The following is a 15,672-nucleotide window of genomic DNA, read 5'->3' as shown; positions in this document are numbered from 1 at the left end:
TGGCATCTAAACGAAGAGGACGACAATAACTTGCTTCCAAGATCCTGGACAACAGTTCGATCATATGTCTGAGCTTTCTGACAGAGCTCGGGACAACCGTGCCTAGAATGGATGGGATCCTTCGAGAATCTTTCCTCAAACGGACGAAGCGCTCGCGCGCGATTTGCGTATAAGTCTACCCGAGGAGAAGGCATGCAGTATCGCTCATAGCGCCTCAGTCTCCAGGTTTACCGTGAGGGTAATCGGTTCTATTAAGGATCGCTGAATGTGGGATGAAGCCTACTGTGACTTCACGAGGCGAGCCTGTGCCTCCAATGGCCAATGAGTTGGCAATGATCTTGACGACTACTTCGGTTCTTATTGAGGCTCTCTTGTATAGTCCTAAAATACGATACCAGAGCAATTAGGACATAGCTCATGAACCTTCGACTACGGCACTCGTAGATGGCCAGGACATGGCCCCCAGCACGCGTAGATAGCCAATGAGCAGAAGGATTGCCTTTCGCAGAAGTCCAGATCGATTGGGGTGACTGTGCCCACTATGGTCGGCACCAGGCTTTCTCATCGTGTTCATGCCCGGGCTGCGGATATTTCACCTGGTGATGATCGTACTTGACTTTCGGTCAAGCCTCGTTCCTCAAGGTGGCTTCGACCGACGAACGAATGCTGATAAGAAATGGAAAGTACCATTAGCTATACATCCCGCATTTGTGTCCTACGGCGCATAAAATCTCGAGTTGCAAAGTTGTAGACTGATTCAGATTGGGGACCGAATCAGCAAACAATCATGCTTGGTAAAACTGAGAAATAAAAAGGAGAAGCGACAAAATCTCGATTCCAGCATCGAACATGTCAATGAAGGCCTGACCCACAAATCGACAGTCATACGTCCCCATAGGTTGAAGAAGTATCCGATACTGTCGCCATCCGCTGGCCCAGGGAAGTTCGCGCGGACCTCGAGCGCGCGAAACCACTGTTCCTTTCGTCTGACGCCAGGTTCCGGAGTTTCATTGCCGGTCTGTCCGTTCCCACCACCGCCGTACCATACCACTCGATTTTTTGAACTCCTTCGTGAACTCACGAAGCTCGTTGAGAATGCTCGAGAGGTTGCTCCGCGGACTCTCGAATGATGGCGGCGGCAAGGCTCGGGATGCAGCGACTGGGCTGACTGCTTGTCTCCAGAGAGACTGCTACCCGACTCTCGACATCTCCGGTCGTGCAAACATGCCGAAGGGAGCGAAGTGAAGCGGGTGTGGAGCATCCAGCGAGCTGTGGTGAAGTTCGATTTCGCCGATTCTGCCTCCCGCCAAGAGGTCAATGCCAGGGATGGGAACGATCCTTGGCGTGCACCTCACTCCGTGCTCGCAGAGAGTCAGCGATGGAGACACCACTCTAGGATGGCTTTTGAGGGTTGAGCAAAGACATCCGCCAGATACTGTGAAAGAGCCAGGTGAATTGTCATCGCTCCCTGCCAGTTCCCAGAGGAAAGTGGCACGAGCGATGTCCAAACTCTATTTCCTCGCTAAAATCTTATCCCGTTGCGTTTCCAGTCTCAGCTGAATGCATAAATTATGCATACGAGAAACACGACCATGCTTACCTGGTCTTTGACACGTCCAGCAATGTAGACGAACTGCAGCACTTGGTTCGATTTCGACAAGAATACCAGACAGCACCTCACTCACCACCAACAATATTCGCCGATCTCAGGCCACCCGGCCATCATGGCACTTCTCACCCAGCTGATCTCAGCAGCCGCAGTGTTCCTCCTTACAGCCATTATCTGGAACCTCCTCAAACAACTCCTCTTCAAAGACCGCCACAAACCTCCCGTCGTCTTCCACTGGCTCCCTCTCATTGGCTCCACAGTCAGCTATGGACAAGACCCGTACGCATTCTTCTTCTCCTGCCAGGAAAAGTATGGCGACATCTTCACATTTACTCTTCTCGGCATGAAAGTCACAGTCTATCTCGGACCCCAAGGCAATAACTTCATCCTCAATGGCAAACACAAAGACCTCAATGCCGAAGAAGTCTATGGCCCTCTGACAGTGCCAGTATTTGGAAAAGGCGTCGTGTACGATGTCGATAATGCCAAGTTTATGGATCAGAAACGAGTGGTGAAGGAAGGATTCACGACTGCAAATTTGAGAGCTTATGTGCCACAATTCGTACATGAGGTTGAGAAATACGTTGGAGTTAACGCCGCTTTTCAAGCGGAGACGGGGATTTGTGATGTCTCAACAGTGATCGCAGAGATTGCATTATATTGTGCTGCGGGTTCTTTACAGGGAAAGGAGGTAAGAGAGTCCTTTGATGGAACTTTCGCGACACTCTTCCGCCATCTGGACGACGGCTTCGCCCCAATAAACTTCATGCTTCCCGGCCTGCCACTGCCAGTCAATCGGCGGCGAGATCATGCACAATTGGAAATGCAAAAATTATACATGGGAATCATCAGCGATCGAAGAAAACGAAACCGCCCCGAAGACGAGCACGACCTGCTCTGGTCACTAATGTCCGCGACCTACAAAGACGGCTCCCCAATCGGCGACGACATCCTCGCAAACCTCCTAATCTCCCTCCTCATGGGCGGCCAACACAACACCGCAGCGACCGGGACCTGGATAATGCTCCATCTCGCCCACAAACCCCACCTCATCAAAGAACTCTACCAAGAACTCCAATCCCACAACCTCGTCGGCAAGAATTCTACACCTATAACCTACGACCACATCCCCAAACTCTCCCTCCACAACGCTATAATAAAAGAAACCCTCCGACTCCACGCTCCAATCCACTCCGTTATGCGAAAAGTCAAATCTCCCATGCCGGTCCCCAACACCGAATTCATCGTCCCCAAAGGCCACATCCTTCTCGCAGCGCCCTGCTTTCCCTCTCGCCTCGAAGAGAACTTCCCGAACGCAAACGATTGGAATCCGCATCGCTGGTTGACACCTCAAGCTACGAAAGCGGAACCGAACGAGAACGATGCAACCGATGTAGTAGATTACGGTTTCGGTGCAGTCTCTAGTAAAGCCGCTCTATCTCCTTATCTCCCCTTTGGAGCAGGACGACATAGATGTACAGGCGAACAATACGCTTACGTCCAGTTAACAACGATTCTTGCTACGATGGTGAGATTGCTGGACTGGGAGCAGGTGGATCCAACAGCAGATGTGCCAAAGACGGATTACAGTAGCATGTTCTCACGGCCGATGCATCCTTCTACAATTCGATGGAAGAAGCGGTGAATACAGAGGCACTAAGTTTGAGAAAATCCTGGAGTTTGTTTGAAAGGACGCTTGTACGCTCATCGACTAGCTCTATTGAAATCCTCATACCGACGAGCATGTCGTTCAATCTGCGCCACCTCATTTTCCACTCGTGCCCACTCCTCATCTGTAGCATCATACCACCTACCCGCGATATCCTCCCACACTTGCATCATGCGCTTGTGTCCGGCGCACTGGTAGAAAGCTCGCACAGCCTCCAAGACAATTTCGGAACGCAGAGAAACGGGCTTCTGGTGAGGTGGGAGGGACGGCCGTGGCCGTGCTGTAGGCGCTTTGGGCGAAGCCGACTCATTGCTCCGAGCGGAACTCGGGACGAAGTCGCGGTCATACTGTTGCAAGACAGCGGGTCCTCGACGCCAGACAGGGAACGAGTCGAAGGTGTCTGGATCGTGCACTAAATGTGATGGGCTAGCAGGAGTGTAGCGGAAAAGGCCACTTTTCCCGCCCACACTCTGTTCATCATGATTGCGGTCCTTATGCAACGATGTCTTGGTACCGGTGGACTCAAGCGAGGTATTGGCACGGTCTGCGCTCCCACCAACCTTCTTCGTCAGGCTGTCCTCCGGCGTTAGACTGTCGAGGAAGGAAGAGGCCGCATCAGAAGGATGCGATTCATCGTCAACTGGTTTAATGCTAGTTCCATCGCCGGTGTCTTCTAAAATAGAGCCCCCTTCGGGCAGCAGCGCTGCATCGGTAAGATGTCGCAAGGATACACTCTCCAAGAAAGAAATCGGTTTACCGCTAGCCCGCGACGATGATTGAGCTTCTTCAGTCTGTTTTGGTGCGATCGAGATTGGCAGGTCGTGACGACTAGTCCTAGCTGCAGACTCCGCCATCATGGCGCCTAGAATGTCGTTATTGTCGGTCATTGCTGGACTGCTCGGTGGAGACGTGGAATGCGAACTGTTGCCACCAGGAGTGCTGTCAAGTGAGTATGGGCCAGCGTCATCGAATCCGGCATCCGCTGCCCAGTCATCACCATCACTCTCCAATGATGGCACATCTTCTGCTACCGCCGGTGGGTCAGAAGTGGACTTCGGAGGCGAATCACTCTCCGGTACAGCATTCATATTGGCTCCACCGGGCGGTGCTATTCGAGTGCCGGTCAGGTCGAGCTCCATCTGCTTGACGACAACCTTCCAGAAGTCTTCAAGCCTGCGATGTTGCCATCTAGACAATGCATATCCACCGTGGAGACGGAAGCCTTTGAGGATATGCACGAATGAGCCTGTCTCGGGCTGCACCCCTTGCTCGCCCATCTCTTCCAGCAACTCCCAGATCCGGTCTGCGTCCCCAGATATGGTCGAGTGGTACTTGAACAGAATTGTGTAGGTGCGAGCGTCGGGAGCGATGGGAGTAATCTTCTGGACTTGCTCACGCCGCTCGTATGACGAAGATGATGCGCCAAAGAAGGAGGAACCGTGGACTTCGCTCTCAGCCCGCAGCCGCTGAGCAGCTACATTCAGCTCGGACCTCAGCTCTTTTCGCTCTTGCCACTCTCCTGAACTGGGAGTCCCGAATTTCTCCTCGGTCAAGCGCTTCATCTTGTTGAAGACCTGTTCAGCTGCGGGAGCTTCACCCGAACGCAGCAGAGATAGAATGACTGAATTCATGATTGTCGTGTCGACGATCTCACCAGCTTCAACGAACTCCCGGAAAGCACGTCGGACTTCATCCCCGTCTCTTTTCATCCCTCCGTAGTAAATCAGGCTTCCGCGGAAGTAGCGGTCAAGTGGCAGGTCTCTGGCCTTGATCTCCTTGTAAATAGTGTCTGCAAGAGCGAACCGGCCCGCCTTGACAGCCACATCAAATAGTACATTGAGCGTAACATGATCGGCGGCGTGGCCTTGCTCCTCCATACGCATCCACGTTTCGATCGCTGCTTTAACCTCGCTCGAAGTCGTACGCTGCACCCAGCGGCCTGCAAAGGAGATGGCCGTGGTCCAGTTGTTCTTGTTTAGCGGCACGCCTTCCTCAACACAGTCATCCAGAACCTGAAAGTAGCGTTGCATTGCATCCTTGTCGTGCCATTGCTGAACGAAGCCCAAGTGCTGCAAAAAGCGATGTAATACCCAGTCCTTCAAAAATCGTGGTCGCGGCGACTGGATCTGCTGATACAAATTCCATAGCTCGTCCGTAGATATGTGACCAAGCCGAGACAACATGATCTTGTTGTCAAGTTTGTCGATAATATTCCTTTGCTCGTGACCCTCTGGTGGCGCGATACGGCGCTTCCCTGGATTCGTCTGACGCTGCGCTGCTGCTAGCTCTTGCTCCGGCGTCAAGATCAGACGAGAAGCGAGAGGAGATCGATTGTCCTCTGAATCGGTCGTGTCCGGACCCCACTGGCGGTAGAAGTCCACCAGACTGCGATACTCTTCCTTTGAGATCTGGGCATCTCCACTTGCTGCTACTTGTGTCTGCTCAGATTCGTGCCTAGCAGTGGAGTAGTGGCGCTTGGACGGATGAGCAGGAGACCACGGCGTCACTCTGTGTTTTCTGCATGTTCCTGCCGCCACCAGACTGCTAATGAAGATGTCTTCCCATGTCTTCACGGATGGTCGCGCTATCGCCACCCGCACACGCGTGTCATCGCCGTTGCATTGCTTCTGTGTAGCTATTCGTTTGTGCCGATGTCGTCGACCGGGAGGGTGTCGTTCGGTGCATCTGCCGGGAGATGCTATCGTCGTGGGCGGAAGAGCTGTTGCTGCGGCGGTGACTGCGGGCGGGTGTCGCAGGAAAGGAAGCAATCGGGACATGAAGAGGGCCACATGATGCCAACGACTCCATCAGCTCCGCATTGGCATCGCAAGTCGGTCGTGGGAGCGAGAGGAGAGTGTCGTCGTGGGGAGTCGCGCGCGAAGAAGCTCGTCTCTGCTCCTGCACATCGGGACACTCCCGCTTCGCCGCATCGTCCATCACCACCAGATTCCCGCATCCATTGAGAACAGCATCATGACACGATAACACACCTCGCACCATGGGCCGCTACTCCTTCGCCGCACAGAACGTGCAAAAGACCGCCTCACAACTCCTCCACGTCAATCGCATTCCCGCTCCGCCGCCGTGGTACCAAGCCATCGCCAACACACCACCCTCCACACGCCTCACGCGCCCGCCTCTGCAACGATCCAATGCGCCCAGCAAAAAGGGCAATAGGAAATCATCACGCCTCTTCAAACCCTTGAGCATCAAATACACCGAAGACCAGTTGCGATGGGAATACTTCAATGACCACCCATGGGAGCTGGCAAGGCCGCGAGTGGTCCTCGAAGACAACGGACGAGACCGAGAAGTGTACGACTGGAGCATACCCTTAGACTACAGTCTGCGAAGACCTCGAGTGGGAGCGCGCGATGAGTTTGGGCGGGGCACAGCGGAATGGGAAGAAGTGATGAAAGTGCAAGGGAGTAGACCGATTAATGGTGAAGCGTGAGCAGATCCCGGAACACATCCTCCCACGGGCAGATACTGACTATTTGACAGTGTCGTACAACGCTGGCAATACCTCTTGACACACACCGAAATGAGCCAAGCAGCAGCATACGACCAGGCGAGAAAAGAGCTCTACCGCTATCGACATCACCGAGAAGTCGAAGCCCGAGTAGCAAGAGAAGAAGCACAAGCGACAGGCGCATACTTCGGTCTTGGACCATTGGAAGTAGGCGATCTACTAGAAGACAAGGCATTCGAGGACTGGAAGCAGTGGGCCATCAAGCAGACACAAGAGTTGAAGGCAATGCAAAGTAGCGCGTACACTGGCGCTGAAGACGGCGCGGAAGTACAACTGGAAGAGCCCGAAGCTGATGCAGCGCTGCAAGAAGTATCGAGTAGTGTACCCGGCATCAAATCAGGGCGAGAGGTGGTGCACCTGTAAGACCATAGGGGGAAGACGAATCAAAATAGTGTATGATACCCAGACCCTTCGATTTCAGACGTCGTATTCGGCTGGCCCTGCTGCTCCTACAGCGTCTTGAAATAGTACTTCACCGGACCAAGTGGGGAGTGTTACAACACTGTTGGTTGCGCGGCCTGACAGTGTATGTACAATTTCCAATTGACCCAAGGCACAGTTTCACATATTCCTCATCCCACGACTCGCAGCGCGCTCAGCATCATCGTCGCGGAGTCTCCAGCACTATCCTGCCGTAGACTGGCTTTGGCTCTATGCGGAACTTCGAAGCACAAGCAAGGAAGTGAATCATAAAAAGGTCAATTGCCAAGACAGCGGTCACGAGAACGAACATGGATGTCGTCCTCAGAATATTGGTTCGGTGCAGTACTATCGTCGACGGCAATGAGGTGCACATACTCATGTAAACCTACATGTCTCGCCTGTCTTGCCGATCCCAATTCTCAAGACACCATCAACCGCCTTACATAAGAAACAACGACATCAACTGAAGAATGAACACCAGAAGCAGAGTGCGGGTCGCAGCATAGCGTCGTAAGAACCATCACCGTTTGAAGCCCATCTCCATCAACCATACAACCCCAACCCACATTACCACTTCACCAACCGCCCCGCCCTCTCCATCCCCTCCACCACATACTCGCCACAACCGAAACCTCATCAGTCATCACAAACCAAAACCCCTCCACACCTACTGAACTTCCCAGCAAGTATCAGCAACCTCCAGCCGCGAGCCCCACTCAACAACCTCCCAAAACCATCAAGAAAGTGCCTTGGCAACTCTGGGGCTTCACCGCATTCAAGTTGGTTGCTGCGGTTGGTGCACCACCAGGTACAAGTCCAGGAATAGGAACGAGGCTCGAAAAGAAGTCGCGTGAGAAGATACTGTGGAAGCCGGCCTTCTCTGCGACTTCAGCAGTGGATTCCTCAGCGGTAGTCGAGATGAGAGGTAGAGCAAGAGCTTGGGTGAAGAGGACTGTGGTGGCGAGGTGCAGGAACTTCATTTTGGTTGTTCTTGTGTATGTGTTCCCGTGGGCTTGGGCTGAGTTGAGTTTACGTAGGCCGATTTCGACTCTTGGTATGGAAGTGCTAGGATGTCGGATCGACCTGTAGAGACAAAGTCAGCCGTGAGCTCCCTTCCACAGCATGCGATGCGTCCGCCCCTACGATCGATTTATTCTTGGAACAGGTAATGAGCGTGTATACGAGAATGAATGTCAGCGCGAGAGCAAGCGTCTGAGAAGGAGGTTGCGAGGATGGCAGGCGCGTCTACCGGTTATATGATCCCCTCTCGATTACTGATTTCCATCTTCCTTTTACCGTTTCTGGAAGAGGTTGGTGAGCAGAGAGTTTGATTGCCATAGCTACATCGAGCATGTTGCTGCTAGGGTGGCCTGCCAAGCTTCCCGACTTCACGTCGTCCAGAGTGGCTCGAACAGCGGTCACGCGGGGTAAAGTTCAGTCAAAATTGCTCGGACAAGGCTTACTTGGAGGAGTCACGACCGGTTCGTCGTCTTCTGTGGCATGTTTGTTGCCAAGATGCCGGGATGAGTTGGGTCTCCATCACGTCGGCACAATTTGTGCTGCCGCATTCCACTATCTCGATTGGCCTCGTTCACATGGCAGGCAATTTTCCTGCACTTGTCCGTTTTGCGCGACTGCGGCTCGGTTGTAGGATCGCTTGTGGGATCGCTATCATGGCAGCTCGGACAGTGCTCCATGATCCTGGGTGATTCGATGCGACAGGGTCTTGGTGGACGGCATCTGGTGATATTTGCTTGACATCTGTACATGAGCGTTGATTAGTGTTACAGCAAAAGAAAAGCTCAGACGACTGATCAACTGGCCAGACTCTGTAGATCGAGCAGTGGAACCGATCCTGAAATGAGGCAACAGCTTGGAGGCCCCTTGGTACACGATGATGCGACTTCCGCGATGAGCGATATCTTAGCTCTGTCATGAGCAGGCTGTCTGCCGCCACGTAGAGTCATGCCGCTCATCTTTCTCTTTCTGCGAGTACCAGAGGCACCTCGATGGAGCAAGTCATAATGACAGCCGACTTCCAAGAAGCATTGGATATGGAGATCGAGCTCCGGCTCGTGTGCAAACGGGGCGATAGCTGCCGCGATGAACGTGGACTGTTTTGAGGTGAGCCTACAGGTCTTCCTTGACATGCTAGCATGATCTTGAGGCCATCTGCTCGGGGTCCTGGGCAAATGATTGATGATGTACAGCTATCGGCAAAGGATCAGTCGGCGCTTCCAAGTCTGCTCTGGCATACTGTGATGGACTTGCCGCCTTTCTCGACACGCTGCCTGTGCAGTGGAAGGTGCGCTCGAAACGATACACAAGTCCCGAGTCCACAAGACAAGGAGAAGGTGCTGTATGGTGGCACGACGGGCGACTCCAACGTGACGGGACCGAGAGCGCAGCCAGCTAGCAGTCCCTTGTGCCATGTCGATGCTTGAGCTGTGCCCCATTGATTTCACAAGCTGCGAGACTCGGCACTTGCGGTTTTGCTGATGTCGAACAACTTCTGGCAAGCACGACTTTCTCACCACTTTGACGGATTGAACTATCGGCAAGCGCGCGCACGATAGACGGCAGTCGCAACTTCAGCCTCGACACTTCCCGAATGCTGTGATGGTGTATGGTACCGTTTTAAGCGGCTGGGAGACCAGACCAAGCTGGGCTTATCCATCAGCGTACGATTTCAAGTCCGCGGATGTGGAGATTAATGCTTCGAGGAGACATGAAAAAGTGTAGCTCGAGGGAAAAAGCGGTGGAAGCGGCAGCTTGCCCGAGGTACATTCGCCAGTTGAGCTGCTGCAATACTGCGCATCGTTAACGGTGCTGCGACCCAGGTCAATTCGGAATCTCGTCAATGCTCCGGACCCAGATCTCCTTCCTGCCATTCAACTTTCTCCTCAAAGCCGAGCTTGCGGGATACACCACACGGCGCAGTCGGTTCGAGCTGCCAAGCGGTTGGTAGCTCTTCAGACCATGCCACGGATCCAGTCTCATGTGGTCTTCCCAAAAAGCCTTTCTTTCCAGATCGAAAGCTTCCTGTTTAGGTATCTTCAACGTTGCCACCGTCTGCCAAGGATATTTCTCGCTGTCCCATTCGGTGCCCGAATATTCCACGGGCTGCTCTCCCAGATTCTCCAGAAGCTGGACCTGGAACAGGTACTCCGCATCGTAATTTGCGTGGAAGTTTTGTAGCCATCTGTGGTGTTGATCGCTTTCATGGGCTTCAGGCTTGATCATTTGGTCGGCGAGCTTCGTCTGCGTCTCTGTATTGGGTACTAGGCAGTACTTGAAGACATAGTCACCAAAGCGATATGACGTCTGCGAGTGTTGACGAAGTGAAGCCAAGTGAGGATTGGGAACCTGGAAGCGAGCTTTCTGCAATTCTGTATCACTTCGCTTCTCCAATTCCTGATCCATTTCTTTCGTCTCCACGAGCGTTCCGAGGCCCATCCTAATGTCGAAAATCTCGCGCGTAGTTTTAGCATCTGCCAGCTCGATCGCTGGAGTGCTATTGAACTCGATGTCCTGCGTCTGGGGATGCTGCACATCTGATCCAGTCGGAAAGAAATCTCCTTGCACGTTGAACAGCTTGATACTGAAACCTCGAGGAGCGGGAATAGTGTCTGAAAATCCTGGATCACCTGGCTCAGTAGAATATCGACACGCAGCCGGATAGCTGCCAGCCTGTGCGAACAGCTCGCCTTGGCGCAAGTGTGCTGGAAGTCCGTCGTGCACGATGAAAGTGCCTTTCACGATTCCATGTGTCCGACAGTGGGTCCCAGTATACACATGTCTGTGATTATCAAACTGTTGCCGCTGTTGCTGGTTGATCTGCTCTGCAACGGCTTCGATATCTGCCTGTTCACCAGGAGGAGGGTTTTCCACGCCTGCTGCATCCCAACGGACATAATTTCTGGCTGACATTTCGCTGTAGTCACCGCTGGACTCAATTGACAATTCATTCTTCACAGTCTTTCCTCGCTGCACGGCACTCCCCGAACTGGGTGTCCTTTGGGGAGGCAACTGATGAGGAGCAGTGAAAATGCTTTTCAAGGTTTTGTTGACCATGACGAAAATTTGAATAGGCTGAACGGCTACGTGGTATAGGAATGTGCAGTAAGGGTATGATCTGGATCGAAAGCGTCCAGATTGTGAGCGGACTGGCAGAACGGGATGGAGGACGAGAGAGTATACGTCAATTAGCGTGCGCTACTGGACTTGCCTGTGTAGGTCATTGGACCCTGATTAGTATACAGTAGTCGACATGCCATCATCCAGACCGGCCATCAGGTCTCCGCAAGGAGTGCGGAGGCGGTCCAATCGAACAGGAGTCGGGGCGGTGCGATTGCGAGACGGGTTCGCAGCCGCTGTGATCGACAGCGGAAAATGCGTGGGAATGCGGCGGTGATGCAAGAGATGGTGCGGGCCCAGCAGCGGCAGTAGTCATGTTTTCGCGTAAACCCAGTTGGGATGCGGCGCAAGGCTGAGACATGTCTGCCGGGCGGTGCTAAGGCGACGCTGGTGGGAGCGGCAGTCCCTTTCTGGGCAGTGTGCATGTGAAAGAGGTGGGTGAGTGAAGTTCGGCGTTCACGAGAGGTCGTCGGCGGGCAAGGGTTGTCCAGGCGTGGCGCGGCTTCTCCGCCCTAACTTAGCGCGCTCGTGGATGCCAGGTGGTGGGAAAGTCGACTTCCAGACTGCCAGCCGACGAACCTGCAGCTGCACAACTTCCGGACTGCTTGTCGATAACAATGTCCGCCGCCAACACACCCGTCGATGCAACGAAATCAGGTACGACCCCCATCTGCACCGCCCACCAGCACCGAGAGCGCGAAGACCTTCGCTTGGCACGGTGGAGGGGCCGAGGCCAGACGCAGATGCCATTTCTGCGCAACGTGCAACACTGATTGCTGACCTTGGCCCACTGCAGCGAGCAAGAACAAGAAGAAGAAGAACAGCAAGAAGAAGGCCAACGGCCAGGCAAACGCGATCAATGGCGCGGCACAGACCAATGGCGCCGGCGTCGATCATGTAGCCGACGACGATGCTGACGACGAGCCATCGCGACCCCAGTCCCCCAGCGTGAGTATCCTGTCTCTTCTGCAGCATAGTCAAACGTCAACACCCAGACTGAACGAAAGCATAGGCAGATACGAAATCCGACGCACCAGACGCGCAGCAATCCTCCGATATGCCTCCAGCGCCGTCCAAAGCTCAGACCAAGTCCGAGCAGACGCCCACGCAGAACGGTACACATAAGCCCGCAGACGATCCCGTCGAAGACGACGAAGATGAGGACGACGATGGCGAAGACGGGGAGGAGCCCGAGCAGTCAACACAGGCATCGCCGACCGATACCTCCGCACGACTTGATGCCATGCAACAGGAGCGAGACAGCTTACGAGCAGAAGTGACACAGTTGCGAAAGTCGCTCGAGAGCTTACAAGAGAAGCACAATGAAGAGTTGACGGGCGTGAGGGAGGAGCTCGAGCAGACACAAGAGGGAAAGGAGCAGGCCGAAACGCAGTATCGCAACCTCTTGGGCAAAGTTAACACCATTCGCTCCCAGTTGGGGGAGAGGTTAAAGGCCGACGCTGCTGAGTTGGAGACGGCGCGAGAGAGGATCGAGGAGCTGGAGAAGTCCAACGGTACAGCACAGACCGAGAACGAGCGCCTCCAACAACAGATCACCGACCTCAACAGCAAGCTAGAGTCACAAGCGGCCGAGGTGGACACGTTGCGCAGTCGCACGAATCTGTCGACCAGCAATTGGGCGAAAGAGCGCGATGAAATGGTGCAACGTGAGGCGGCTCTGCGGGAAGAGTACGAGGTTGCAAGGCAAGCGATGCAGGACTGGGAAATTCTCGCAACAGAGGAACGTTCGCGGCGAGAAGCTCTGGACGAGAAGACACAGGAGCTCGGGGATCAACTAAACACACAACGAGAGGCTTATGAGCGTGCTCAATCCGAAGCCAATACGCAATCGAATACAGTGGACGGCCTCCAACGCGCCCTGCGTGACCTGCAAGAAGAGCGGAAACGGGAATTACGAGAGATGGTGGAGCAGTCACAATCACAGCTTGATGCATTACGAACACAAGCAAAGGAAGCCGAAGAGACAGCAGCATCGCTCAAGACTGAGCTGGAGACGACACAGGCAGAACTTGCAAGAGCCGCGCCATTCGAGAAAGAGGTCAAAGAGAAGAACCTGCTGATCGGCAAGCTCCGGCACGAGGCTGTCATCCTCAACGACCATCTCACGAAAGCCCTTCGCTTCCTGAAGCGTGGCAAACCAGAGGACAATGTAGATCGTCAGCTGGTCACCAACCACTTTCTACATTTTCTGGCTTTGGATCGAAGTGATCCGAAAAAGTTCCAAGTGCTGCAGCTGATTGCGGCTCTCCTGGGCTGGGACGAGTCACAAAGAGAGCAAGCAGGTCTAGTACGAACCGGCAGCAACGTCAGCTCAACAAGTGGTAGCTTGCGTGTGCCCTTGTCACCCTTCCGAAGAACACCATCGACACCGACTCTAGGTGAATTTATCCCAGACAGCCCTGGTGGCGCAAGTCGAGAAAGTCTGGCGGAGCTGTGGAGCGACTTCTTGGAGCGGGAGGCTGAGCAAGGCACTGCAGGCAGCTCGCGCAGACCCAGCATTGCCAGCTCCCGAGGTGGCATGAGAAGTCCTAGCATCGGGGGCGTGATGAGTCCTACAAGTGAAAGCGGCAAAGCAGGGCCGTTCAACGGGGGTAGCTTGCGAGGCGTGCCAGACGCTCAACACCAGAGGAAAGCAAGTCAGAGCTCTATAGCTGTTCTGGGAGGCAAGCCAGAGGGTGCAGGACCGGCGAAGTAGTATTCGTCGATGACCCTGCGCCGCTCGGCGTCTGCTTGGCTGAGTGCTGCTAGCGTCTAGGGGTTGATGAGAAACGCAAATTCAATTGCAAAGCAGCCGTGGTGCCATCCCATACGCTTCTTCGAATCACTTGCGAATTGAGCGTTCGTGTAGCGTCGCAACTCCAGACAAAGCTGCATAGAACTTGACGTGTGACACCACCACAGATTGGCCGCTCCTTGAGCAGACGCAAGTACGAATGTGACCGCAATACCGACACTCCGCATCGCGCGGAACACATGGAGAACAGGCTGGAGGGGAGTCTCGTACAATAATGCTTGGTTCGGCACTCCAATTTTCACACCTACTTGGTGGTGCAACACCTCGTCATTCGAGACGTCCTTGGCCGTGACGAGGGCTTCTCGCCAAATCTTACAGTCAACTTCGAGGTTTTCTGAGGCCGCACTTCCATGGTAGGTCCACGAAATCATCAGCATCCATCGGCTGCCGAACGAAGTCTCGTACTGGTTCCTATTGCTTCGCCCCATTGAACGCCGCGCCATTCACGGGCAGACTTGGCACGCTGGACAGCCCGTCAGTCGATCTGCGACGGGTACCTTACCTATGCGCTTGCTGGCTTGGTCTCCGGACAGGAGGTACGAACGACTTGAATTTGGCGTGCTACTGAATTTATGCCGCCAGCAGGAATGACCACAGGACGCTGCTGCAGTATCTTCGCGCCGGCGCTCGGCACTATTTCGCTGATTCGTCTTCACATGCGGTCCGATACATGACCACTACAAAAGAGAAGTACGAACAGTGATCTGTAAATGGCTTCAGAATTAGACGCAAACAGAGATGGTATAAAAGAGAATGCACAAATGGAGAACGTCGTCCACTGGAGATCCACACCCAACAAACAGGCGCTTTACTACCATCCTTCCCGAAGACAAACGTGCATCGCTCAATTCCGCCAAGCAACATCTCCCCGAGGGCCTAGCTATCGCCCACCTATATCGAACCGCCAAGAAAACCAACCAGATCACCACTGCCACCACTTTCACCACCATGCCTTCCCTCCTGCATTCCATCACTCTCTTCGCAACCCTCACCCTCCTCCCCACCACCATCTCCGCCGACTGCACTTCTTTCAACGGTCTCGGCCGAAAAGTCACATGGCACGCCAACAACGGCTTGGGCTATATCGGAAGCAAAGGCATTGATATTTGCGGATGTCTGAACGGGCTTGTGAATATCGGACAATGTAATGTCGAATACGCCTTTCCTGATGGGCAGTCTGTTTGGGGGTATATGACGTATTGTAAGCAGGGGAAGATTCAGTTGGAGTCGGGGACTTCGATTTGTTTGGGGGGTGCTGCTGGGGAGGGATGGGTTTTGTCTGCGTGAAGACCAAAGATGAGATGTGGAGCGATCTCACACCGTGCTGCATTGAATTGTGGCGAACGAGGCAAGAGGTACACTGGCGGGCATCTCATTCTAGATCTGCGAGCACAGTGGGACTTTCGGGCAAGTCTTTTGCCTGAAGCGTCTCTATAGACTATGGCGGCTAATATTTCACTAGTCAAGCTTGATTTTCACAAGAACGT

General features: G+C 53.8%; 6 protein-coding genes across 6 annotated transcripts; 4 read left to right on the top strand and 2 right to left on the bottom strand.

Annotated features, from left to right (window-relative positions):
• Positions 1 to 1,724: 1,724 nt before the first annotated feature.
• Positions 1,725 to 3,254, top strand: CKM354_000783000 (uncharacterized protein; the record flags this gene model as incomplete). Its single annotated transcript, XM_044803190.1, has 1 exon — positions 1,725 to 3,254. The coding sequence occupies one exon, from the start codon at positions 1,725 to 1,727 to the stop codon at positions 3,252 to 3,254; it is 1,530 nt and encodes a 509-aa protein (XP_044659125.1).
• Positions 3,255 to 3,313: 59 nt separating this feature from the next.
• On the bottom strand, positions 3,314 to 6,055 carry CKM354_000782900 (uncharacterized protein; the record flags this gene model as incomplete). Its single annotated transcript, XM_044803189.1, has 1 exon — positions 3,314 to 6,055. The coding sequence occupies one exon, from the start codon at positions 6,053 to 6,055 to the stop codon at positions 3,314 to 3,316; it is 2,742 nt and encodes a 913-aa protein (XP_044659124.1).
• A 221-nt stretch (positions 6,056 to 6,276) lies between these two features.
• On the top strand, positions 6,277 to 7,181 carry CKM354_000782800 (mitochondrial 37S ribosomal protein RSM25; the record flags this gene model as incomplete). Its single annotated transcript, XM_044803188.1, has 3 exons — positions 6,277 to 6,728; positions 6,783 to 7,077; positions 7,131 to 7,181. The coding sequence occupies 3 exons, from the start codon at positions 6,277 to 6,279 to the stop codon at positions 7,179 to 7,181; spliced, it is 798 nt and encodes a 265-aa protein (XP_044659123.1).
• Positions 7,182 to 10,074: 2,893 nt separating this feature from the next.
• CKM354_000782700 (uncharacterized protein) lies at positions 10,075 to 11,307 on the bottom strand (the record flags this gene model as incomplete). Its single annotated transcript, XM_044803187.1, has 1 exon — positions 10,075 to 11,307. The coding sequence occupies one exon, from the start codon at positions 11,305 to 11,307 to the stop codon at positions 10,075 to 10,077; it is 1,233 nt and encodes a 410-aa protein (XP_044659122.1).
• A 680-nt stretch (positions 11,308 to 11,987) lies between these two features.
• Positions 11,988 to 14,086, top strand: CKM354_000782600 (uncharacterized protein; the record flags this gene model as incomplete). Its single annotated transcript, XM_044803186.1, has 3 exons — positions 11,988 to 12,027; positions 12,167 to 12,318; positions 12,383 to 14,086. 3 exons carry the CDS (start codon positions 11,988 to 11,990, stop codon positions 14,084 to 14,086), a joined length of 1,896 nt encoding a protein of 631 aa, XP_044659121.1.
• Positions 14,087 to 15,133: 1,047 nt separating this feature from the next.
• CKM354_000782500 (uncharacterized protein) lies at positions 15,134 to 15,472 on the top strand (the record flags this gene model as incomplete). The annotated part of the gene is made up of 1 exon (XM_044803185.1): positions 15,134 to 15,472. The coding sequence occupies one exon, from the start codon at positions 15,134 to 15,136 to the stop codon at positions 15,470 to 15,472; it is 339 nt and encodes a 112-aa protein (XP_044659120.1).
• Positions 15,473 to 15,672: the final 200 nt, after the last annotated feature.

The sequence above is a fragment of the Cercospora kikuchii genome, assembly GCF_019650295.1.
Source record: "Cercospora kikuchii DNA, contig_00004, whole genome shotgun sequence".
NCBI classification, from domain to species: domain Eukaryota; kingdom Fungi; phylum Ascomycota; class Dothideomycetes; order Mycosphaerellales; family Mycosphaerellaceae; genus Cercospora; species Cercospora kikuchii.
The sequence above is the reverse complement of the archived record's forward strand: the minus strand, read 5'-3'. Positions and strand labels throughout refer to the sequence as shown.